Genomic DNA, 25,329 nt, shown 5'->3' with positions numbered 1-25,329 from the left:
GAGTCTTTATAAAACAATCTGGCTGATGAAAGATGGCTATTAGCTCACCGTATTCGATTTATGTGTTTTAAAACCATGTACATGTGAAACCAAATATAAGTATTTGAATGGAATGATTTGGGAGAGACAACTCTACATTTCCGACGGCCCATGAACGCGGCACCACCCCCCTCTCTCGTGCACGGTGTGAGCGCTCATTCAGCTTTATCGCCCAGAGAAGCGCTGTGGTTGCAGAGAAGTGCACATATGCTTCGCTTACAGGCAGTTTAAACAGGATGTAGCGACTGAAACAGACCACGGAAAGAGAGAGGCAGACGGAGAAGAAAAGAGCAGCTCGAACTGTGTGATGTGACAATCCGCAGACAGACAGAAATGACCGCCTCAGCGGAGGAGAGGAAGACGACAAGAGGGGTCCCGGTGAGAAGGCACCTCGCCGCCGCTGGCAGGTCTTGACGGCTGCTCCCGGTGACCTGAGAGAGCCGAGCTGAAAGCAGCAGGACGTTACCCACGCTGAAAAACACAGCACAGCCGGAACAGTCCACGACAACCTTGAGAGCGACCATGGCGAGCCAGAGCGATTGCTGTGTGAAGGTTGCGTTGAGGTAAGCCTCCGACGTCTGTCCGCTGCTGGAAATCTGCCGACTTTGGCAGACCACATTGTGTCTGTACCTGCAGGCGGTCAGTAAGATCAGAGGCATCCTTTGGTATCATTTTCATCACAAAACGCGCCTGGATGTCACAGCTCAGTGCTTGATCACCCATACACCCGTATGCTGTTTTGCAACATATGGGTGGTGCTCCTCACTTTATTGATAAGAGAAAACGTGTCTGTGCCATACGTCGTATGGCACAGACACAGACATTGTATGACTGATTTCATGATGCAGGGCTGGGAGTTTCCTTTCATCACCGGTATGCTTACAGTGGACGCTGAATGTTGCATTCAGGTTTTAAGACTGGGTGAGGTGACAAGAAAGGACAGCTACAGCCAGGTGCAGGGATAGGGAGGACAATGGGCGTTTCTATTCACGCCAGTATTAGTTTAATCATCTCCACAGACCTCTCCCTGCATTGCCACCTTGCATCTAATCAACTCTGAACATGTGCATGGCAAAGTCTCTAACAAAGCAGTGGGAAAAGCAGTGGTCTTTACTTTCTTATTGTTCCTGACATAAGCACAAAGACATGCCTCCCATTCTTGGACCTGTATTGCACCCCTCAGTGTTGAAAATGCAAGTACAAAAGCTCCACTCAAAGCTCTCCTTGATTTGCATGACGACAGATAGATGTTTAGCTGTGTGCTAAAAATAATTGAAAATTCAAGGATGATTGTACAAATGTGCTTTTATGTTTTAGCACTTTTAGGATTGAAGCATCTGAAATTGGCAGGCAGGACCTAATTCTGACTTTGTGTGTATTCTGAAATCATGCTCTAAAATAAAACAAGCAAAAAACAATCTTGCATAAGTGAAGCAGTAATGTGACATATCCCCAAACATCTTTTAATCTTAGAACTTTTAAAACTTTGTAATATCAGCTTTGCTTTCTTGAGTAAAAACTCGCTACATCATTCCTGCATTTTCTTAGTGTGTGTCCTCTAAGTGTGTGTCCATTAGGCACCAGTGGTGTTACACGATTCAAAGTCTTGTCCATCATGATACTTGGAATTGTCCCTTTGCCACCCCCAATGTATCCAGGTAGTTACCACCAATCAGTGCGTGCTCAGAGGCAATCAATAAGCATCAAGGCTTACCCAGAATTCTTTCTTTCATCTGGGAAGAGTATGAGACCACTATGGTGGCACTCTTGGGTGCATTTCTGCTGCTTATTGATACTTTGATACCAACCAGAAGGAATCCAATATACAAATGGCTGGAGGCTTCAGACACTATATGAACTCTGGTGCTTGTCAAGGACCTACAGATATTATTAGAGTGTATGTTTTATAATACACTTTTGGACTCCCTTCTTTGGTATGCCTCATCCATTGGTCAAGGACATCTTCCTCATTTTATAGTTTGATCAGATGAGGATAACTTTGGCTTCTTATAGGGGACATCCTAGCACAAGAGCTGTCAAACAAAGCTGATTCAAATGACTATTGGCTTTCCAGCTCATGGTGTGATTCAGCTTTTCATAGTAATACAATGCATAAGTGACCCAACTGAATCATGCTCCATTGGACATTGGCAGGTCTTACTGTTTGCCAGGTTCTCAGAGGTTCATCGTGCCACTTGGAGGAGGTCAGAGGATGTAAGCCATAAATTGTGAATTTTAACAATCTTCATTAAGGACCCATTTGAGGTTCATGGATTAAACTTGGGAATGGGAGGTGACTGTGGTTCTGTAGGACTGCTTGGTACAGCTGAGACTTAAAACAAATAGCTCCATTCCCCAGGGGGTATGTTTCAGTCGCTGAGTGTCTCTCTTTCAGCTTGTTCACACCGCCAACTGCAACAGGAAGTCGAGTAGATTCTGCTTAAAAAGAGAAACTGTATAAACCACCAGTGACTGCTTTACAACAGGTCTTATCGAACAAGGGATAGATCGATCAGAGTTGATGCAGATCTGTATTTAAGACCTTTGCAAGCTAAAGACAAGACCAAATCAATTCAGAGTGCTGCAGAAACCGCAGTAAACTGTTAAATCTGTTTAATTAACGTTCTCCTCAAGGCTTTTTTTCTAATTACACGACTGGTTTCGTTTTCAAGCTTTTCATCATGAGTGACCTATATTTATACACCCAGTGAGTGGCACACAAAGTGTCTGTGTATTTAACAGGAAATGGGAAACAGGCAAATAAACACACGTAAAAGGATAACTTCCTGCCACATTTTCCCCCCATATCCGCTTAACAACCTTCTGAGCTTCTTTTTCTTCCCAGAGAAAGTCGCCTGCCGATAAGAGGGGGCTGCTGTTTAATTGCTCCCATGTTGTGTTGCCCGTAGGCTCACTAGTTTCACCGTTTTACTTTTAAGTTTGTGTGCTGATGTGCAAGCATGCATTTGGGGGTCAGTCAGGTCTTCGTGAGGCTGAAGGAGCACTGCGACTGAAGTTGCCAGCACCCGCTTCCTCAGAGTCTGCTCTGCTTTCCCTAAACAATGTCCCTGTATCCAGTGACATGGCCTACAATCCTGCATTCAGACCTGACTGCCTGAGGGACGGATTATTCACACTGCATCTGCAGCGCTGTCAAGTTGGGCACGACCCCACGCACCTAATGGAACAGTTACTTTTTTAAAACAAATCCTATGAAAAGGTGAAACCTTTTTGGTTATATGTTCCATGCACAGAGTGAAATGTCTCAGTTGTTTATTTGTTAATTTTGATAATTATAGCTGTTTCCCAGGTTGCACAAGACCACTGTATGGAAACTGCCTGTATTTTTGGATGTATTGTGGGAAAATGTTCCACGTTTAGACTGCACTACCAATTCACCGTGAATCGGATGTAGTTGTCATGCCAACGTCTACACGGCGCTGGGATTTTTAACATGTCATCAAAACACGTGCGTGCACCCTTAGTTTCCACCTCATTTAGAAAACAAGAATCCATCTCTGATGAACAAAGTGTTTACGCAACACGTATATATTCTTTTTCAGAAGTTGTGTTAAACCGAAAAGGTTAAGTAGCACAACACAGCACAAAGCCATCCACTATTGTTTTTGTTTATCTGCCCATTCCTGTGAACAGTGAATCCTCAAGCCTTTTGTTCTCTGCATTTTCACTTTCACACCTTTGGAGTACTTCACACCTTCGTGGAGTTATTCCCGAAAAGCTTCACTCTGAGACCTGGTTTCAAAAAGCGTTGATGTCAGAGACTGCGATTGCTGGAGACGTATAAACAAGCGACTGGACTGCATCAAATGTTATGGTTTCACTAAAGAGCGGTTCTGTTTAAACGGGGCCCCAGAAAACCCAGACAGAAACGTATCCATGATATAGGTTACAAATCAACAGAAATAAACTTTTGAAATGTGTCACTTTGTTTGTGTTGAATATAGAATGTAAAGGGTTTTACTTTAATTGAATTATTGAAATAAATTACCTTCTCAATTATATTTTAATTAATAGAGATACACACTATCTGCATAAGCTAACTACTGGTGCACCAAGGTTTAAATGAACAATTTCAATATCCTTAAATCTTTAATTACATCTTTCCGTTGGTTTGAAATTGTGGTTTTTGACACTAAACTGTTCCCTCCCCACTTGTGGCTGCACACTGCCGGTTAGCTGGCTGAAGAAAGGCGGCTGCACTTTTCCATCACTTACACAAAAAAATGTGGCTGTGCTGAAATAGTTATTACTGAAAGAAACGCATCCATGGTATGAAACTTACAGAAGTGCCACCCATCATTTTTTCTTTTAGTGAAAATGGCTGTCTACCTGAGCTAATATACTGACTATTTAATCAACTAATGTAAAGCTGTAAATCCTTGAGGGCTTTTGAATAGGGAAAACTGGTGGAGATAATGAGAATACATTTTTTGTTTTAAAACTTTGTGTAAATACCATGCCATTAAAACCATGGTATTTTTATTTCAGGTCATCATAACATGGGGAATCTCATATCGGCCCATGTCTAAATGTGACTCCTCCACTTGGTGAACTTTGCATCTTGATGGTCCTGTAGTCTTTTACTAAACTACCTTACTCTGAAGCACAGGGGCTGTAAGGATAAAGAGATTAATTTGCAAACACAACATTTTATTCACACACATGGAGTATCACTTTATGTTGAGTGCTTTAAAAGGTTTACATTAGAACTGACCTTGAGTGGTTTTGTGCACCGTTATGAAAGCCAATAATTCATCTGTGTGCATGCGGGGTGGAGCCTGACTTGAGAGTTATGAACTCCGTGTGAAATTCCTTCTGCATATTGATCTAGCCCACCATTCCTCCAATTAGACCAACGAGTGAGTCGTCTCCTGCTGAACTGCTCCATCAGCCTCTGGCACTCCTTATAAATAAACACAAAGACAAATCTGTTTAATGCGGCGTTTGAACTTGTGGCCTCTCAGAGATGTTCTCACCTTAACACACTTTCTCCTTAAGGCTGTCCTGCTGGTTCAATTTGCAGCCATTGCTCAAGAACTTACCAAATAGCGAACCTCTGTGTGCTTCCTGCTATTGTGGTTTTAGGGGGGGGGGAGTGCGATGGGGATGACTTTAATGAGGCGAAATAAAAAGGAAAACTGCAAAACGGAGCATAAAATATTCAGTGTTCCTTATTAGCCTACAGATGGATGACCAGCATTTATGACGCAGAGCGTTTTTAGCTAAGAGGCAGGGGGAGCTCAGCTGATGAGGTGATGATCAATCAATCTGGAACCATTCAGACAGAGAAGGCTCTCATAAATCCATTACTGCTCCACTGCCTGCGAAACAAAACAAGAGCAGTAGAATACAACTGCGGAAGTGACCCTTCTCACAGCTGATACACAAAGGCTTTAAATGGGACAACAAAAAAGGTATTTTGTTGTTGGACATTTGTCCTGTGTAGGCTACCAGTCTCGCCTGTTTCCTGTGTGTGTTAATAGTTTGCCACACTGTCTGGGTTACTTACCTCCCATGGGGGTCACTTCTAAAAGGCTGGGTTTGGTGGGAAAAAGTCAAGGATATCAGGCTTACATTGCTGGAGTTACTGGTCATAAGGTTTGGCTGCTGCAGTTTAATCTCCTCATAAAAGCATTCGTACACTTGGCCTTGATATTTCCCCGCACCCCCACCTTGCAACTGGCTTGACACCGATTTACAAAAGTAAAAGCATTATTTGACAAGAGTCGCTGCTGAAACAGTTGGTCACTGATTTTTTAACTCCATGGAGGGAAGAGGAGCAGGAAATGTAGCAGAGCACACACCCAAGTGTACCATCCACAGCTGTGCATCACTTCCTTCTTACCCGCTGTGCTTTTTTTGTTTTGTATTGCAGATTATTATTTGGTATTCTTATGTGATTGCGGAAAGAAACAGATAATGAGTGCAAAGATAAAGTGAGCTTCAAAACAGGATTTCATAAACATCCATGTATTGGGGCACTCATGGTCACTGATTTTTAGTGAAGGTCCTCTTTGCATCGCTAAACGTGGGGAGAAGGGTGTTAAAGGTTAGAAGCTGCACTTTTTTATGTTTTCTGTCCTTTGGACTTTTAAGGGCATAAATAATTACTTTTTAAAATGTTATACATGGATGTAAAATGTATTATTTAAAAATAGGCTTGAACTTATCACAAGGCAGCCAGTTGTTGAGAAAGAACTGTAATAAGTGCAGCGCACCAAACTTTGGCGTTTCATAGCATCCAGCTCAAATTTTTTAGCATTTTCAGGTGGAAATTCTGATTTCTGCTTGGATTCTGACTGGTGTTGGTTCACTCATGTGCTTGGGTAGTACTTCCTTTTCTCCCAACTGTTGTAATGGTTTTATAAGTGCTGTGTGGCAGTAAATGGAAGCAGCTAAAAGTCACATTTTCCTCCACATAATCATCCTCTTAGTCTTGTGAAACTATAGTTGCAATATTAGCTGTCAAATGTAATTTTAAGGACACCTAGTCATGACAGGTAAACTCTTTAAGTCTGTTTACAGTTAATTTTCTCAGAGGGTCATGTAATTTTGTCTTGAAAAGCCACTTTAGTTTATACAATCAAAATACTGCTTTACAGTGTGCTGTTTACTTGGCTCATGCAACTCAGCTACTTAAACTAGATCTAGGTCTTTGGGGAAAGTAACTGTGCTCACTCTATCATTTTTTCCTGTGTTTCTCATTAATGACCACAAAACTGTTAAACAAATTCCCCTTTGAAAAAGTTCAATTTGTCAAGATATCAGTAAAGGTGCTTAGATCATTTTGCAAATGTGCTATAACATTTAGTGAGGACTTGGTTTTAGAGAAGGGTGACTCAAAAGACAATTTTTGTGTCAGAACACCATGTCTAAAAGTAATATTGCAAACAATGGAAAGACATATATATATTCAACCTTTTAAGATTTTAGATTTCCTAAAATGACCATAGAATATAATTAAATCTGCAGTGAGAGTGGTTTTTTATGTCCTTTGGATTTGTTGGTGAATATTACAGTATAAGGAAGCTGTGTATTGGAAACAGTCAACTTTTTCATGCTTTTGCTCCAAATGTTTAAGTTGCGTCAGCAGTCTTTTGATGAACTTCTCCTGATTCAGTGCATGGGTACTCCCAAATGGTGTGCTGCTGTTGCAGAATGACTTCCTGTAAGGCCGCTGCTGAACTATCCACACTTCCTGTTTGCTTCCTGCTTTGTGAGCCGTTGCTGTTGACACGATTCAGTATGTGACTCGGAGGTGAAACAGACTGGAGAACAAGCCTCGGACCTTCACTTGACTGAAGCTGGACAGTATGCATTCAGAGTGTGACTAGCGAGCTCACTTCATTTTATTTTAATACTCCTCTTTTAAACGCTTTTCTCCTCTCTTGTGCATGAATGTTTACACAGTCTGGGAAAATAAAGTGTGAAACTGTAACCAAATAATAACTTTTTTTGGTCAGCCCCTCTTATTTAGTACTTGAACATTTAAACACAGACACAATCACTCGGATCTGTATTTATTTGAATGCACTCATTTGAATTTAGAAAGGAATGAATGGTACTTCAGTCTCTTTCAGCATTAGTATTTTACTGTTATCGTCATATGTCACTGGCCCTCTAAATAGACATGTTTATCATTATTTATGCAGCTTTGGCTCAAGGAAACCCTTTTTGCTGCTTGTGTGGCCAAAACAAATAATAATGGACGTCCTTGTGTTGTATTCTCGGGGAAACAATAAATGCTTTTCTTTTAGTGTCCTTTGATGCTTGCATATTTTGATAAATCATGTGTGTGTTGACATTGTTGTGGTCATTTGGAGATCACAAGGGGCTCTGTGTGTGGGGGTGTGTGTGTGTGTGTTGAGGGGGAAGGGGCTCATCTGTAGCTCTTTAAACAGAGCACCTCTTGGGTGAGTGTAGACAGAGGACACAGTGTGAATGAGTCTGATGTCACTGCAGGTCTTTGTGCTCTCTGCTGAGCTTGTACACACATACAGAGACTAGTAAAAGAGGAAGAGGTTCAGGCTGTAATTTTTAAATTGTGTAGAGAAGAGATGTGCTTGGAGTGCATTCCTTTTGTTGTCTTATTTTCATAAACTGCTCCTCCTATGTTAAAAGAGAATAACGCTTCCTTGATTTTTAGCCAGGCAAGCACAAGGAAGAATGAGGTGGAGATGCTGAGGAGGATGGTGGGCAGAGGGTGGGTGAAGTGAGGGGGAAAAAAGAGCAAATGTCTTGTCCTTTGTCAAAAGGGTTATTGTAGCGAGCTAATATGAAGTGCCCATGTGTGCGCGTATGAATAATTTGAGTGCAGCTGCACGTGTTTGCTATTTTCCCGGAGAGAGAAGTAGAGGCAGCGGAATGGAAGCCCTCAGGTGTGTCTAGACTATAAAGTATTTATCTACTTCCCTGTTTTAATTCCAGTAACCCTTTTGAAATAAAATATCTCATTGTGTTCTGCTTTTATTTTTTGTAAGTTTATATCTAGAGCCTTATTTTGTATTCACATAGACACAGTGCACTTTTTGTTGGACTCTTAGGTCGATATTAATTCGCTGTGTGTGTGTGTGTGTGTGTGTATGTTGTGACCAGCTGGCCCATGATCACCTCCACCATTAAGTAGCTTAATCACAGCTGGTGTCCATTTGTCTTTACGTGTTTTTGTGTCACGTCTTTGAAAGAAAAAGAGGAGTCAGCAGGAAAATAATATCTTTAAAACATTACTTTAAGTAGTTACGGAGTGCAGGTCTTTGCAAAAGTATTCAGACTTGGTTTATTTAATTTTTGTTTCATATGAGAACCGTAAGCCCTGATGTTTTTTTTAAAAGGAATCACATCTTCAGCCTTTATTTAACCAGATTAAAACTGTCAGATCAAAGAATCCAAAAAAATCTGAAAAGACCAATACACAGTCGCTTATTACTGTGAAGTGGAAGGAAACGGTTTCATGGTTTTCAATTTTTTTACTTTGCAAATTAAAAAAGTGTATAGCGTTCATCTGTAGTAATGTAGTTACCCTAAATTAATACACTGTTCAGCCACTATACTCTAAATACCACATTTCATTTTTGATACATCTCCACCAGCTTCACACAACTAGATACCAACAGTTTTGCCCATTTATTGATGATAGTAAAATATCATAAGCTTATTTCGTGCTTTGTGTTTGAATAGCAATTTTTAAGTCATAGTTTGTTGATTTGATTTAGCTCTGGAAATCTTTTAGATCCTTTTATCCTCTTATTGACTCACTTCCCTGTCCCTTTTAGAAAAAATGTTTGATATTGCCACCACTATCTTGAAAAAAATGACTGGTTTTATTTGATTAGGTCATCTTCTTTTACATGTTTATTGTCTCTGCTACATGGTCTGTGGCAAACAAAAGATCTTCTGCCCTTCTTTGTCTTATCACTCTTTAACAAAAGACAGATTTTTAAGAGCCAATTTTTCCAGGTGATCACATCACTCATTGTTGTGTTTTAATTCCAGTTTCAGATTGGCCTCCATGAAATTTGTTTACAGGATGAACATTGCAGATCCGGTTATTTTCTACCTTCTACTGAATAAATGTCTTCTGTCATTATGTTCAAAAAGTTGTACATGTAAATGATGTGTTCTTTTCTTTGGCCCTTTAATTCTTTAACAAAACAATATGAAAAAGATGAATGCTTCTGGAAAAGCTCCAAGTTTAAGAATGAGACAAGAGGAATTTAACTGACTTTTCCCCTGGCCCAACGTGGGCCTGTGGAAGTAATTTGCATAATATTTGGGAGTTTAAAACTGTAGGACCTATTGTTAAGTCAGAGTGACTCCTTTGTCACTCTGTTACATCATTGCATCATTATTAAGTGGTACAGTGAGGAAACCGGTGGTGATTGAAATGGCCAGTGAATGTTGACAACACTCTTCAGTGTGGAAATTGTCACTGCAGAAGAAAAACAGAAAGTTTGGTGAGGCTTGTCATTCTACTCCTTTGCTATTTTTTGTTGCAGATTTAGTGGTTTCTGCAAAATAGTCTAGCAATTACTAATTTAGCCAATTTATTTTTTAAAGGTTTTATTGGTTCTACTGGCCTTCATTTGATAGTAAATTGACAGGAAAGTGGGTAGAGAAGGGGAAGACAAGCGGAAAAGGTCACTAGGATGGGAATCGAACCTGCGGCAGCCACGTCAAGGACTAAGGCCTCCATATGTGGGTTGTGCTTAACCCCTGTGCCACCGCAACACCCCATTTAGCTAATTTCTTATAACAAAAAAAGCATGACCATTCAAGACAAAAAAAGCTAGAAATATTTTTTTTATTTTGATAAATATATGTATATATTTATTTCATTTCTCTCTTTAATTAGCATTTCTTAGGCTGCAGTCATTTTAGGTTGATTTATTACATATGTTTGCTGTATTGGAAGGAATGCATATGTTTCTGCAGATATCTGACATAAAGGTTCACATACCTACAGACAGAGACAAGCTGGCTGAATGCATTAGCACTCAAAGTAAATGCTGTCTGACAGTAGGAGGCAGGGTGGGTGGTAATATTAACCAGCCCTCAAGGGAGCCAGGCAGACGAGCAGAGTCATGGTAGCAGTCTGCCACTCTACTGTATTTGTTGTACGTTTAACAAAGGCATCTGCTCCCAGTCTTTCCCATATTGGATTTGTTACCTTCAATTTATTTGTCTAACATCATCACAGCGTGGTGGCTTTGGTGGAGTTTTCTTGGCTCGTCCAGGATTCAAATAGCTTTTTAAACCCATCAAGCCCTATTTTCTTTTAGCTTTAAATTTGCAACTTTACTGCTACACTTCCTTGTCCTATGCTTAACCAAATGAATTTAAAATGTATCATCAGAGAATTTTTAGCTGGGGATGCAAAGTCAGGATTTGCATGCATTTTATTGACAGTAAACCCTGGATAGACGACATCAGGCTGTAAACATCCATTTTGTATCATATTAGTAATGACTTGTTTTAAATCTTAGATATTATTAGATTTTTTTCTGCTTGACCTATCAATTTTTCTTACTCTGTAGAGTATGTCAAAAATATCTTCTCTCCTTTAATTTCCAGTTCCTTTAGTTTTTGTTTCTTTTTTGATGGCTGAAATTTGTTAGAATCAAGCTCGGATGGATACTTACTGACCTTGACAACACTGTCTATCATGAAAATGTAGGAGAGGAAGCTAATTTGATTCTTTGTCACGCCTCCACCTCCCCCATGTTGCAGCCGACAGAGCAGATGAGACGGATAGGAAGGGGGAAACGAGGAAGGGGGAGTTGGCTGAGGAAATGGGGTGAGGATTGACCCAGAATCGGTTCTTATGATGCGTGCTGATGTAGTCTGGTAACAATGAGCTGAAACTGACTGATGGATGCTTGTATTTTACTGCATTTGTATAAACAAGGTATATTTCTTCCTGAATGGCACAGTATCTGTTTTTCTACAGCTTTAGCATGAGCAGCGCAAATGTATTTAAAATAAAAATAAACTGTTCAAGCAAAGACAGAAAAAAAAAACCATCTCGTGATGAGAACCTTCAGGGTAATTATTCCGACAGCCAATCAAGGCAATCTTTGTTGGCTTTGTTTTTTAATCTCTTTCCAAAATCTATCACAGCGAGGCTTCCCACATGGTCTGTTCCATACAGCACTGTCCTAATTTAGTAGATCTTTTCTGCAATAGTTAAGGATAGTTTAGATCTTTTAGTCTCAAAGTAAACACAAACATATTGACTTTAGTCCATGTAAAGATAAACTATTAAAAACGGTTAAAACAAAAAAAGGATTGTGGATTTCGACTGAAAATTTTTATAACCACTTTCTTTTTGAAGATCCATTGTTTTATTATTTATAAATATATCTTTTTATTTATCTGATACATCTTGAGGAATTAACTTGGCTTTAGGCTCTAATAAATGTAGGACAACTCTCTCTGAAGTCTGGCTCAGATTGGGAAATGTTCATGTTAATGTCCATGAACCAGTTTGCCCACTTATTCTCCAGAGTTTGATACTGGATGTTAACAAATCCAGTCAAACCAATGTTCAGAGGGTATGTGAGTCCAGCTCTCTCTCATCGCCGATTACCGATTGGCATCATTGCCTCTGGCAGTGGGGTCGCCAGCCTGCAAGGATCATTTGATAGAGAGGGATAACATGAAAGAGGAAAGGAGAACTACATACTTTGTGTTTAAGAGTGAATAAAAATAATTAAACAAAGGAAGGTGTGGTATAGAACATGGTGATTAGGAGTGTTTTGTTTCCAGGTTCAGAGTTTTATTTTTGGTTTTCAGTACACTACTAACTCTCCATCCAGATAAGGACACTGTTGGGGCCAATAGGTGGTAATAACATCCACAACTATGAACCCAAAATATGTAGATATGTGGTTCTGATGAGGTTCTAGGTCAGTTAACCCTGTCGCCAATTCTTTGCCCCCCTGTTGATACTTCAACATCTCAAACAGATTTGCTGGAAGTCCAGACTTTGACTAAATCATTTTAAAGGGCAGGTATTTTGTATTTTCCAGGAATATACACAGTGTCATTTTATGTCAATCAAATAACTGTATTACAGTTGTTATGAAAATTATATAACTTTACAAAATGGCTTCAAATCTCTAACGCCTTGTAGTTGGGTTTCTGTCTCTTTAAGAACTTCCACCCCCTTTTGACACTCCCACTTCAGTATGTCATCACAACGACGCTTCTCCATGTTGTTCATTTATGCTGTTTACAACTGTTCTTAGAAGCGCTGTAGTTTGAGTGATAAGCTCAGACGTGCAGTTCCACCAGGTATTTGCTGCTGCTGCTAGTCTGGTGGAGCTGTGTGGGTGGGGTTTGGGTGCTATGTCGGGCTGAATCTTAGCTGGGGATTAAAGCTCCATTGTGCAGCTTTGGGTAAATTGGTGGCGCTTCGTATGAGTGGGTATCAAGGCACTGCTGTTTCTTAACTCTGTATGCCTGGTAGTTATCAGGTCAGAGTGTGGTGAATCAAACTGAACTAAAAAATTTCCAAAAAAATCTGTATGCAGACAAATATTTTTGCACAACTTTTAATACTTTCCTCTCATTTGTGAGAGGAAAGTATTAAACCAATCATATACCTTTATAAAACTGCTGCCTTTATGCGTGTTCATCTCTTCAGTTGTCCTTGAATTTACCTTGTTGATTCCGATTGAAAAGCCAAATTCAGTGCTTCCAAACTGGCCTTATTTTAATTAGATTAATGGTATTTTACAGAATGGCTTCAGGACTACCTTGATTATAGATGAATGAATGGGAGATTTTCACTCATTCACTTTGCATAAGCTGAACCAACATAAGAAACTCTGAATGTGAGCGCCGTACCACTTGGCCTGTGGCCCGTTACCCTGCTGTGTTATTGGGTCAGCGGGAAGCGCTGGAAGCTGAAGTGAGACAGATTTTGGAGCGAACGTCCCGCTACCATAAGCCTGAGTGGCAGAGAGCGTCCTGCTATTTCACTCATGCACAACACTTAACTGATTGCAACAAGAGAATAGCTCGAACATTATGGGAAGAGTGTCTGCGATTGATTGCGATGGCTAGAGCATCGAACAGAGGAAGAGATGGTGCATTGGAGAGAAAGAGTCCGCTGATGGTTTTATGTGCTGATTCACTGCAGTTTGCTGATCCAGAAAATCAATGTCAGCACTGATTAAATGGGCAACAGCACAGAAATGCCTACTGTAGCTCAATAATCCCAAACATTTAGCTGCACTATGCCGGGACCTCTTTGTCAGATGGCAGGAAATTGGTGTTAACACTACGATAAATAGTTGGGACCTTAAACATACCAAGAGGTTTTAATTTCTGTATTCAGAATATTAACTGCGAAAGTTGAATTTGTTACGGAAGCAAATTGAGCTACTCAGATACTGAAATAGTGCTAATAAGGAATAGATCAGAGATGACTGAAAATTAGGTCAGTAAGTGACAGAATTTTTTTTAGAACTAAATAATTACAAAACTTTGAATCATACCAGCTATAACAGCTGTATTTGATATTTTTTCTTAAATTATTGGATCACAAACAATGCTTGCATGTAGCTTGAACCATTATGTGTTCTCACAGTCAAATACTGACTGAAATGGGGATTAAGTGTAATACACTAAAACAGATTTAACTTTTAAATTATTTTTAAACGTGCTTTTGCTCAATTTTACTCATGTTTCAATTAGCTTTGACCAGATTCTCTGTCCTTGCTGAAGAAAAGCTTCTCCACATCATGATGCTGCCAGCACTGTGTTTCACAGTAAGGGTGATGTGTTCAGGGTGATATTCAGTGTCCTTTTTTAAGGTTTTGTATGCAAGTTTAGATGGATTTAGACCTAATATGCAAGTTTAGATGGGTAAGTTTAGATTACCCAAAGCTTTGAACTACCCTCTGCCCATCTGATCTTTTGCTTCCTCTCCCCTTTCTGCTCTCATTCTTCCCTCTTAGTCATTTTGTTTTGACCTTAACAGCCATTGGTTTGCCTCTCCTTCATCCATTCCCGCTCCACCGGGCCTCTCTCATTTCATTCCAGAGTCACTGATATGCCCAAAGCTCCCAACCCTAAATGGGCCAGGGTAATTTCCTGAGTTTCTGAGCTTTTCATGTCAAACATGCGGCAACCTCCTTAAGTTCCCATTGCAGCCATCCTCTTGTGTCCTTATTTTCGTTCTCTCAGGCTCTTCATTGTGGCCAAGGCAGATACAGTATGAATGCAAAAGAGAGGTAAATTGTTTAGAGAACATTATTTAATTCCACCTTTACACCGTTCTAGAAGTTTTGTATCAGTTTGTGTGAACAAAGGATGTCCGCCTTCAAAGGTGTCTTTGTTGAATGTAGATCCCTCATCCCTTTCCACCGACATTTAGTATCTTAGCAATCACATTTTAGTTTTCTGTATCTGTTAAGGTGGCAGCTGTGGTATCTGGATCAGTTTAAAGTCAAGATAAAGCATGACACATTAGAGGTTTTTGCTAATGTCGAGTCAGGACAAATTCTGGATTAATCATAACCCTGTTAAGTTATTTGACCAACATGTTTCTTCTGACTGGAAGTAATATTAACATTTTGGAGTTGCCCAACCAGAGTCCTGACATGAATCTGATAGAGAATCTGTTGAGGGAGCTAAAGATTAGGGTGATGGCAAAGAGGACTTCCAGACTCAGCCACATGGAGCTCATCACAGAAAACAAATCATTTGAAATACTGGTGGAAAAGGGGGTGAAAAAAATCTATTGATTAATGAAAAATATAGAAACAATTTTCAAGAAGACAGTTTTTCCTAAAAATTAACTTTTTAAAATAATTTTTTATTTTTATTTTTTTTAAACTTTTGATACCTTTTTTGCAATGTCTTATGTTCTGGGAGATGCCTGTGTTATTTCCTGTCAGAAATGAGCTTCTTAGTTGAAAGAAAATAATTACATCTAAATCCGTCTGGCGTGTAAATAAATTGGGGCTTAGCTGTATGCTGTTGGACAGGGAAAGGAATTCAGAGTGTGGCTCCAGGCTAACTTTTCTGCTCTAGTTGAATTGGTGCACCACCTCATATTTTCTGCTTTAATGGTCAGATTTTTATCATTTTCCATATACAGATAGTCAAGTAATTGACTGCAGCTGCAACAAATGTGCAGGTAAATGCTTCTTTATTTTAGCTATGACAATCAAATGTTCAAAATCCTTCATTTTGTCCAACTGATCCTATAACGCGGTGATTATTAAAGTCCACCCATAATCTCCAGCTTATCTGAGGGGGGCAGGCCTGGAGGGAAACCCAGACCTTCCTCCACAATGAATAAAACAAATAGCCCTTATATTAAGCTGTAATACAAGTCCTGTAATATAAACACTATATTACAGAGGATATGCAAAGTGTAAAGCATTTACAAAAAAAAGCAGACAATTATTGGAGATTATTGACCATTTTGCAGCTAAATTGTTCTGGAGCCTTTAAGAGTATCCAGATATGACCCACAAACACGCTGGGTAAAATACAAACTCCATGCAGAAAGACTCCCAACTGTTAGGCAAATGTGAGAACCACAACCATGTAGCCCAGGAGCTAAATGCGCTGACTCACTTACAACTTAAGTTTATGTTTCCAGTCAACATTTCAGTCTCTGCTTTCTAAATTGCCATAAGGGATTAGTGTAAAGAGAAAAGGTTCATGGGGTCCATTTATTTTTTAATTTCAAGGAGGTCTGTTTTGCTATTCACAGAGGTGAACTTCTTTGAAAGTATGTGCGTGAAGTTATCTTTTTCTGGTTGCCATGGGACATGGGTTTGACGTGCTTATACAGCAGAAAGATAAGAGCCAGCTGGGTTTGGAAAGTCAGAGAGCACACAGACAGGCTAGGAACCGTTTCAATTTTGTTAGGTGTTTTTTTTCACCGTTATTTCTTCTTGAAAATTCAGTTTCTTAGTTTTAACAATGCTTCATGGCATCTTTCCATGTAGTTTTCATACTTTTCATGATACGGTTGTCGCAAGTCAAATGCATGGTTGAACATACAGATATTTTGTAATTCACCATTTTGTATCCCTATGTGGAGAGAGCCAAACACAGTCAGTTGGGGTAATCCTTATCTGAGATCTGATGACAAAGCCCTATTCTGAGGTATGGCACAGGCAAACTGAACACAACCAGACGGACATGTGTTCCTGTTTATGTAATCTCTGTTGTGCTGGGTAATCTGTCAGGGAAAAAAAATCCTCTTTCTGCTCAGTAAACCAAAATTAAAACACTGAGCCTGGAAGGCTCTTTCAGGTGATCATTGTTACGTCATTGTTACTGGGTTGGATTATGAAAGTAATCCAACCCATCAGACAGGCTGCATCAAAACTAAAAACCCCCAATTTTGTGCCTATGACCAACATCAGGTACTTTGAGGCATTTTTGAAATAGATATTATCTGATGCATCAATGGGGTTAACCTTGTAATTTCTGAATTTTCTGCTAGATTTAAATTTACTACATCTTTTCTTTTGTTTGTCCATGTTCATTTTTTTTTTTTGCTGTGAAGCATAATTGGTGGGCTAGAGGTGGGGGCTCATAGAGGTCTCCTCCAGTATAGTTTAGTACAATTTAACAGTAAAAAAAAAAGTCAGCATTACAGAAAATTCTAAAAAACATCATTTTCTTGAAGTTTTGTTGAATTGATTGTCCTTAAGGCAGTTATGGCTAACATACCTTGAGTGCATTGTGATTTTTTTGCACATCTTTGAGTGTCAGCTGTTCAATAAGCACTTTCATTGATGAGATCTCCTTTTAATATTAAGTTGATAAATGGCTATGTCATGCTTCATTATTATTTGGCTGCATAAGACTGCAAGAGTTTATTAGGAACCAAGACTGTGGTGTTTCTGTAGAGACAACACCCAAGCAGCTGACTGTGTGGCGGAGCTGCGGTGGAGTCAAAGCAGCAGGGATCCATCATGAAGCTGCTTGGAATGGTGGCTACCACAAACAAGTGATGACAGGCCTGAAATTAAGAGGAGAACACCTCAAAGCACATTAAGTTTTCTCAGGAAAATCATTAGACTCTGGCTTTCATGTCTGCATAGTTTGTATCATGTTGAACAGAAATGGGTTGTGAAAAAATGAACTGTCATTACTGAAGGTGTCTCAGAATAAAAACAGCAGTAAATGTTATAGGTTACATTATTATGAATGATAATAAATGCTTTAGACATTTGAGCTTTTTATAGTTTATTTGCCCCTTTCAGATCATGATTCCTCTGAAAAATATACAACCACAAACCTCTCAGTACTGATCACTTCGTCATTCACATCATGCAAGTTTATCTGCAACCTGGCTTTCCAAATCTTTTAAATGCTCCCAATACAAGCAAAGTTGTTCTTCGGGGATCAGAGGCGTAGCGGTGGTGGGCTGACTTCAACAGCCACCTGCACCAATTTTTGAAATTGTCAAGCTGAACATGTAGATCACGAATTGAAAGTATGACCTGAAAAGAGGTATTGACTTTCTTTTACCCAACTCTCCAGAACAAACCCCTTCTTTGTCAAACGTCCTGTTCTACATGCTAAGCACTGAGTGAAAATATGAAAAGGGATAATGATAGTATGAAATGGAAGCATGCTTTGCATCGCAAGGCTTAAAGTGGAGCTAATGGATTTTAAGTCTGTTCTCTAAGAAATATGTATGAATACTTCTTACTGCCAACTTTCTTTTCATTGAAAACATAGAAACACTTTTGTCTTCTTTAAAAACAAGTGACATAAAAATTATGTCACAATATGGTTTAAGAATTAACTTTATTCTGGGTCAAAAGCAAAAATCAAGGTTTATTTTCTTTAAACATCACTGTTTAATTGAATGAAGCTCCATGTGAGTGAAATACAAGAATCAAAACAGCTGCAGCTGCCCTGCAAACTGTGAACCAATGCTGCTTTGGCTTCAGCCAAATAATTTTCACTACAGCTGAAAAGGACTGGTCCACAATCTTCCTGCCAATGCACATTGTACCATGATCATCCTCCTTCTACATAGAAATGTGTATACAGTCTTCAGTCTGTGGAACAGACCTCCTGGTTGTTGTGAAGGGCACACACCTCCAAAGTGCACATGGTCTGGTTGTTTGGAAAGATTATCAGAATGTATATGTTAAGAGCAAATCTTTAAGGATTTGCACACCATCTTTAGATCTTAAGTTTTAAATACCGTACTTGTTACTAACAAACAAAATCAATCCCAATCTTCTGGCCTTCGTAGAGATAGTTTGTTGTTTTTACAGTGGCGTTTTTGAATATCCTCTTTCATCTGTGTATTTATTTACAGTGAAGACTGATCACCTGCTTTTATTGTCTACCTGTTAGCTCAACGCTTCAAATACAAAATAACTATAGAGGTATCTGTCAACAGCTTTTCTGGATGTGCTGCTGGATCAAAGTGGGTGGACGGGGTGTTTGTATTTTAAACAGTTGTTGGTGGAGCAGACACAAAGAATTCAATGTGTTTTTTTCAGTAGCAGGAAGGCATTTGATTATTAGAAAGAAAGACAGCCAGAGGGTGAGGAAATGAGAGAGAGAGCTAAAGTCACAGTGTTGGAGAGGCTCTCTTGTTATCATAAGGAAGAGGAAAGTGGAACAGGCCCTTTAACTCCCTCTGCTATTCAATCTTTTGTGCTGCAGTTTTTCATTGGCAGTAAACCGAAGCTTAGCTGAAAACAGTGCAAGATGTGACGATGGACAAGAGCACAAAGGATTAGGCACTTTGCTGTGCAGCGATTGTAAAGTTGATATCACAAATGGCAGAGAGAAAACTGGAAGTGAGTTATTTTAAAGAGTTATTAAGGAAGAGAAGATGTTAATCCTCTTAAAAACAACAAAAAAGGGTCTCGCAAAAGACATAAATGGAGAGTTGCTTCCTCTGCTGGCTCTGTGCCAGAGGAGAGACAAGAGAGGTCTGAAACACTCACAGCTCCAGTGAATACTATTAACTGTCGCTGTGTGTGTGTATGCTTGCGTGTGTGTGGGCTGTGCCTTTACTGAAGTGTTTACATTAGGGAAATGAACTGTGGCTATCATTCGCTTGGTCTTGGAGGTTGATTGAGCATGAACACACAAAATTGCCAAGACACACACATACACACACACATGGGGGAAAATGGCACTTACTTATTATTGGAAGTGATCACACAGACTGATTTTTATTGGCTCTGTGGTTACACACCCCCACTCCCATCCCGCAGTTGTTTAGCAGACTTGTCATTTGGATGGGGCTATTTTCTGGAATGCAAATGGATATGCTGTCAGCACTTGTGTTACAGCAGAGATTAGTGCAGAAATGGATGTGGTACCTTATTAGGATTTGTAGTTCACAATTTAAAGACCACAAGAATTATAATGAATCAGTAATTAAAGCTCTAAATTATGCTTATAGATTCAGCCAATTTAGTTCATGGGGTTTCTGCTATTTAAATGGAAAAATACATCAAAATATTGAGACTTTTAGTGACTTGGACATATATTTTTAATTCCTTTTATCATTTGCACATCACTAAATTAGCATTGTCTCTTTTTTTAATTGGCCAAAAACCATGTAAAGGGGATTATTTTACTATGTAGCATTTTAAATGAAATGAGGCATTTTGTTTTGTTGTTGAATCAATAGGCCATCTAAATCGCTGTGTTTATGGATGTGTGAGTTCCTGATGTTTTGTGGCATGCCTCATCCTTCTTGCTGACATGTCAAGTTTCAAACAGCAGTTGTTTTTAGTTTATGACACATTCCAATCTCAATATTCTTGTAAGGCTAGAAATCCCATTACTTTTGAAAAGCAGGACTGTGATGAGAAAAGCTGAGTCTTCATGACTGTATTTTGAAGAAGCCTGCTGCCTTGTTCATGTTTCAGGTAACTTTACTTTGCATCACTGAACATTAATGCACTTGAGGTTGATATAGCAGTTATCTATTAGCATTTCTGAAGATCCCACCTGAGGTACTTAAACCTTTTTTTTATGTTAGAACCCCAAAGGTGAGAACAGATGGAATCATATAGTCTCAATTTCTGTCTCTCTTGTTTTATTGCATGTATTCATGGTGACTTGGACTAATTTTAGCATCAGATGTTCTTTATTGATTGTGTGGTCTGAGTCTGGTTGGTTGTGCACATGTGAGATCAATGCTATGGATCTATTCTTTTGTTGCTGCAGCTGTCTTAAACACTCATCCAGCTGAGCCCTTGTGCTGGTTGATTACTGAAAGCTGTTAGTTCTTCATCCCATAGGCCATCTGATGGGATCTCACTGCCATGTATGTGTCATTTGTTCACAATGGTATTAACTGTTGTTTAACTTTTGCTTATAGTAGTTAATTTAGAATCATTCCTCATGTTTTTGTTTTGCCTGGAAGGCACCCAAACTCCAGGGAACAGTAAATTGTTTCTCTATAAAGAAGCTATTTCAGATTGGCTCATTAACCACTTGGTTTCTTCTTTTGTTCCCCAGTTGTTTGATTTTTCTCATTTTCTGTGGAAACTTTATTCAGTATGGAGTCCTGGCTTGCTGACACTGCTGAAAATAAGCAAAAAAACATCCAAAGTAGTACATAATAATACTGCATAAAATCCAAATACAAGACATCGAGGTTTGAGTACGTTTGCATAGCGGGACACAAGAAGCAATTCTTTATGTACTCTATTCAGTTTTTCAATATTCTTTAGTATAATTTCTTCCAAAGGAACAGTTAAGCATAAACCTAAGCTGTTAAGCTGTTTTATGTGTATTACCTACTCTCTTCCTCTTCCCAAAGCAGTACACAAACATACACACACACTCTCTATCCTGCAGCAGACAACTCTATTGTATAAAGTCAGTGCACTGCTCTTTTGCCATATCCACTTTATGTTTATAATTGGCTTAAACAGCACTTTTAGATCCATTAACCTGTGTCAAGGTCACATCCAGGAATAAAGGAAACTCATCTGTCTGCTAACTGCTTTGAGCCTCTGTCTTTATAATAAGGTTGGCCTGGGCTCATATGCGGCTGCTGAATCGCACAATTCAAATGTGTTTAATCCCTCGCTGCAAGAATCTCTCTTCAGAGATGCCTCTGTGCCTGAAGGAGAGCCAGAAAAAATGCCCCGGTGTGTGTTTCTGCAGCACCATTAAGACTTGCGGTAAAGGGATTAAGTGTGTGTCAGTGGAGGGTGTGGTACTTAATGCATGCTTGAGAGGAACCATGTGTGAACTGAAGATAGTACTGTTGATTTTTTTTAAATTTTATGTATAGTATTTATAGAAGTTCCAGTGTTAATGTTTTTGTAGTTTAGTCCCGTCCTACGACAGCTGTTGGGGATTTTTCTGAATCTCGCTGGCTTTATAACATAGTATGTTTTTGTGTTGCAATTGTAGTGCGTTTGTCTGAATAAGGAGGTTTATTTACACCAGGTAAAGACTTTATAAAATATTGCTTTAGTAAATGTCAACTGCTTACCTTTCTTCTTACCCGTCCTCCCCACCGGAGCTCTACCGTCTCTCCAAAAGCTCCAGATGCAATTCAGCAGACCTGCTCTTCAATAGTAAAGTAAATTAAAGAAAAGTAAAAGTTCTCAGATAGTTTTTCTTCAGTGACTCAGCACTGATGCAGAAGCATGTAATTGTGGGAAGTCTTAACTGCAGTAAATCAACTTTATCTTGCCCGTAAGGATTTATGCCGTTGTTCTGTCAAGAAAATCTAAATTATCCTGAACTCAAATGTTCAGACGTCATTTGTCAGTGACTTCAAAGCTGTTCTTGGCCAGGGACCGCTTTCTTTCACTCTCGTCTTATCAGGGATTATTTTCCAGCTGGGATGTTAGGGGAAAGTAATTAACTTCAGCAAACTACCTGTCAGGATGGAAACCCGTCCTGATTAGAGGAGTTGACAACAATGCTTGTAATAGTGACTTGAGTCTCTCTCCATAAACTCAGATGCAGGTTTTTCTCCCGAGTTTCCACATTGTCTGATATTAAGTGACTAGTACTTATAATGTTTTGGATTTATTTCAGATTTCTGCTCAGTTTCATCACTTATAGATAAGTGAAAGTGTTTCTTTTATACTGTTTACCTAAACTTACTCCAACTCTCCTCAGTCTGCTCTCTGTAAATGGTCAGGCACGTCATTTACATTTCCCGTGTTGGAACTATGTAAAACTGTTCCTACCCAATTGAAATATAATTTAGTTTTTCCTGTTCATTTCTGACGTCTAACGTCAAAAGTATTGGGTGGGGGATTGTTTATGGGTTTTGTGGTGTTTCATTATGGTGTAATGATAAAACATAAAATATTTATAAAAAGTAAGTGGAAATGTTTGTATTTAGTAAAAGGTATTTATTTAAATAGGTGGAGATTGGTGAATTGAGATCCCCCTGTGAATTAAAGGTGGTTTTGTCTGTCACAGCTGGGACTATTTAAAGATGCAGTTTCACCTGTGAAATGATTGTTGAGGCTGTGTGAAGAATAAACCACTGCTGTTTCCACCTGACTGCCTCAGCTTTTCATCCTCACTATAAAATCCAGCTGCAAAAGGCCACCTTGTTACAAACTCTAGAGTTAGTTTATGTCTTTGACTAAGAGTAATTAAGACAAAAACATTAAAAACACGGGGTATTATCATTAATTAAAAGTGAGATTTTTGGATCTATTTCAGAGATAGATCTCCCCCCCAAAGTGGTAGAGTGCTGCAAATCAAGACGTATAATTAAAAACATTTCATGTTCTTTTAATCCTAAGTGTTCATAAAAAAAAGATCGCTGTAAAAGGTATCTTCAGCTTATTTGAAGTTTTCATTTGCAAACATTTAAAATGGGCTAATAAATCTGAAAAAGCGTTGAATAGTAATCTGTATGTTTGTGGGGATGTAATTTTTTTTCTTGGTATTTATATAAATTTGACCAAACATATAATTTAGTGAGGCAACTAAGAAATGTAGTGTAGATATTGCTGTATTTTGACCAGTAGACGTACTCTGACTCAGCTGACATCCACACACATGTGAATCAAGACCACAGCTTGAACAGACAGTGCCACGGAGTCTGACCTCATTCATTTTTTCGCACCGTTTATCTTGATTAGTGTCAGGAAAAAACTGTTCTGGCATCTGGTTTCATAGATTTTCAAACAGTAAAAATGACCATTTTTATATATAAAAAAAACCCCAATCAATTTGATTTGTCAGCAGAGATAGTGACTGATACTTACTGTACATGGAAAAAAGTGTTAATGTTTCTGAATTTAGAAGATTTTGATCAAAATGTCCCAAACCATAAACTTTTCTTTTAATTTGTTAAATTTAGTACGATTCACAATATCAGTTAGTCACTCATTTAACTTTAATAAATTATTTTGACATGCTACTTTAAATAACCTAGTGAGTTTGGGCAGCCCCTTATTTCTGCTAAAGCATCTTGAGCCATTTTCTCACATAACCCCCACAGAGTTTTCAGGAGAAAACTGCAGAGTTTGGTCCAGACTTTTCCCACAGCTGCCGTTCACACGTATATTTCACAGCAGAGGATTTTCTACTTGGGATGCATTCTCACCGCATGGCTGCGAGAGACGGGGTGCCCAAAACTTTTTTTTTTTTTTTAGCAGCTATATAACGCGATACCTAATGAAATGATCCTGTTATGGAAGATAATGCAACATTTCATGTCAGGGATGAAAGCAGAGGCTGTTAGGCGATTGTTTTGCATCAACTTCACTTGTAATTAAATGTAGCTACAATAGTGATGAATGGGTGAAAAGGTTTACACAAGTCAGCAGATACCATTAGGCACTCCCTTCTCATCTGCAGCAAATGCTTTCAAAGATTTACTGCCTACCTGTGTCCTTAAGATGTCCGGAGGAAGTTCTGCAGATATTTGCATATTCCAGTCATGCGATCGAGTAAAACATTCAGATTTAGTTTGGTGTACTGTTTGGTGCACATTTTCAATGGAAAGATGTTAAAACTTCTTCACCATCTTCACTTTTTACTTTGAAAGAGCCCTTGTTCATTTCATTAGCTCTTCAAGTATAATGTTTTTTAACCTAGTTTCCCATTTACAGCTGGTCTCTCTCAAATGATCGTGTTTTAGCCACATGATGCATTTAAACAATTCAGACTCAGTTTTCATCAGTGGTTTGTCTGCTTAGCTTCTGTTTATGTACTAAATTTCCACATTTAAAACTCTCATCTTGTCATAAATTCCTCCTTGCTTGATTTTTATGTCCATATCGTTGACTTCCTATCTTTTAGGATTCGTCCTCAGATGGCCAAGGAGAAGATCGAGGGCTGTCACGTGTGCACGCTGGTCACACCTGGAGAACCGCAGGTCCTCCTGGGAAAGGACAAGGCTTTCACATACGACTTTGTGTTCGATATTGACTCAGAGCAGCAGCACATCTACCAGACCTGTGTGTACAAGCTCATCGAGGGCTGCTTCGAGGGCTACAACGCAACCGTGTTTGCTTATGGACAGGTGTGACCATGAGGATTTGTAGATTTTGAGTTATTTAGGCTACAGTTACTACGCATTCACATAACATTGCATGTTGACAACAGAAAGCATGTCAGCCACTGATGTGGTGACATCAAGCACCTCAAAGTACATAAAAAATCAGTGTCAATGCAAATGATGATAGCTAACATATTTCACAAGAGATGCACTGATCAAAAATTTGTGGCTTATTATTATTATTATTTTCATGATCTATAAGATGTAAGAATGGCTTTTGGATTATTTTTCTACCTTTCCTCGTGTGAGATGTC

At 39.0% G+C, this 25,329-nt stretch overlaps 1 protein-coding gene across 6 annotated transcripts in view; it reads left to right on the top strand.

Moving 5' to 3' along the window:
• Positions 1 to 189: 189 nt before the first annotated feature.
• Positions 190 to 25,329, top strand: part of kif21b (kinesin family member 21B) — a 70,770-nt gene continuing 45,630 nt past the window's right edge. For all 6 annotated transcript variants that reach the window (XM_032549514.1, XM_032549512.1, XM_032549516.1 and 3 more), the window contains exons 1-2: positions 190 to 602; positions 24,817 to 25,039. In XM_032549514.1, coding sequence (XP_032405405.1) covers positions 562 to 602; positions 24,817 to 25,039 — 264 coding nt within the window. In that variant the 5' untranslated portion in view covers positions 190 to 561. The remainder of the gene's footprint in view (positions 603 to 24,816; positions 25,040 to 25,329) is intronic.

Source organism: Xiphophorus hellerii, chromosome 20 (genome assembly GCF_003331165.1).
Source record: "Xiphophorus hellerii strain 12219 chromosome 20, Xiphophorus_hellerii-4.1, whole genome shotgun sequence".
Lineage (NCBI taxonomy): Eukaryota > Metazoa > Chordata > Actinopteri > Cyprinodontiformes > Poeciliidae > Xiphophorus > Xiphophorus hellerii.
This window is presented reverse-complemented; position numbering and strand designations above follow the sequence as displayed.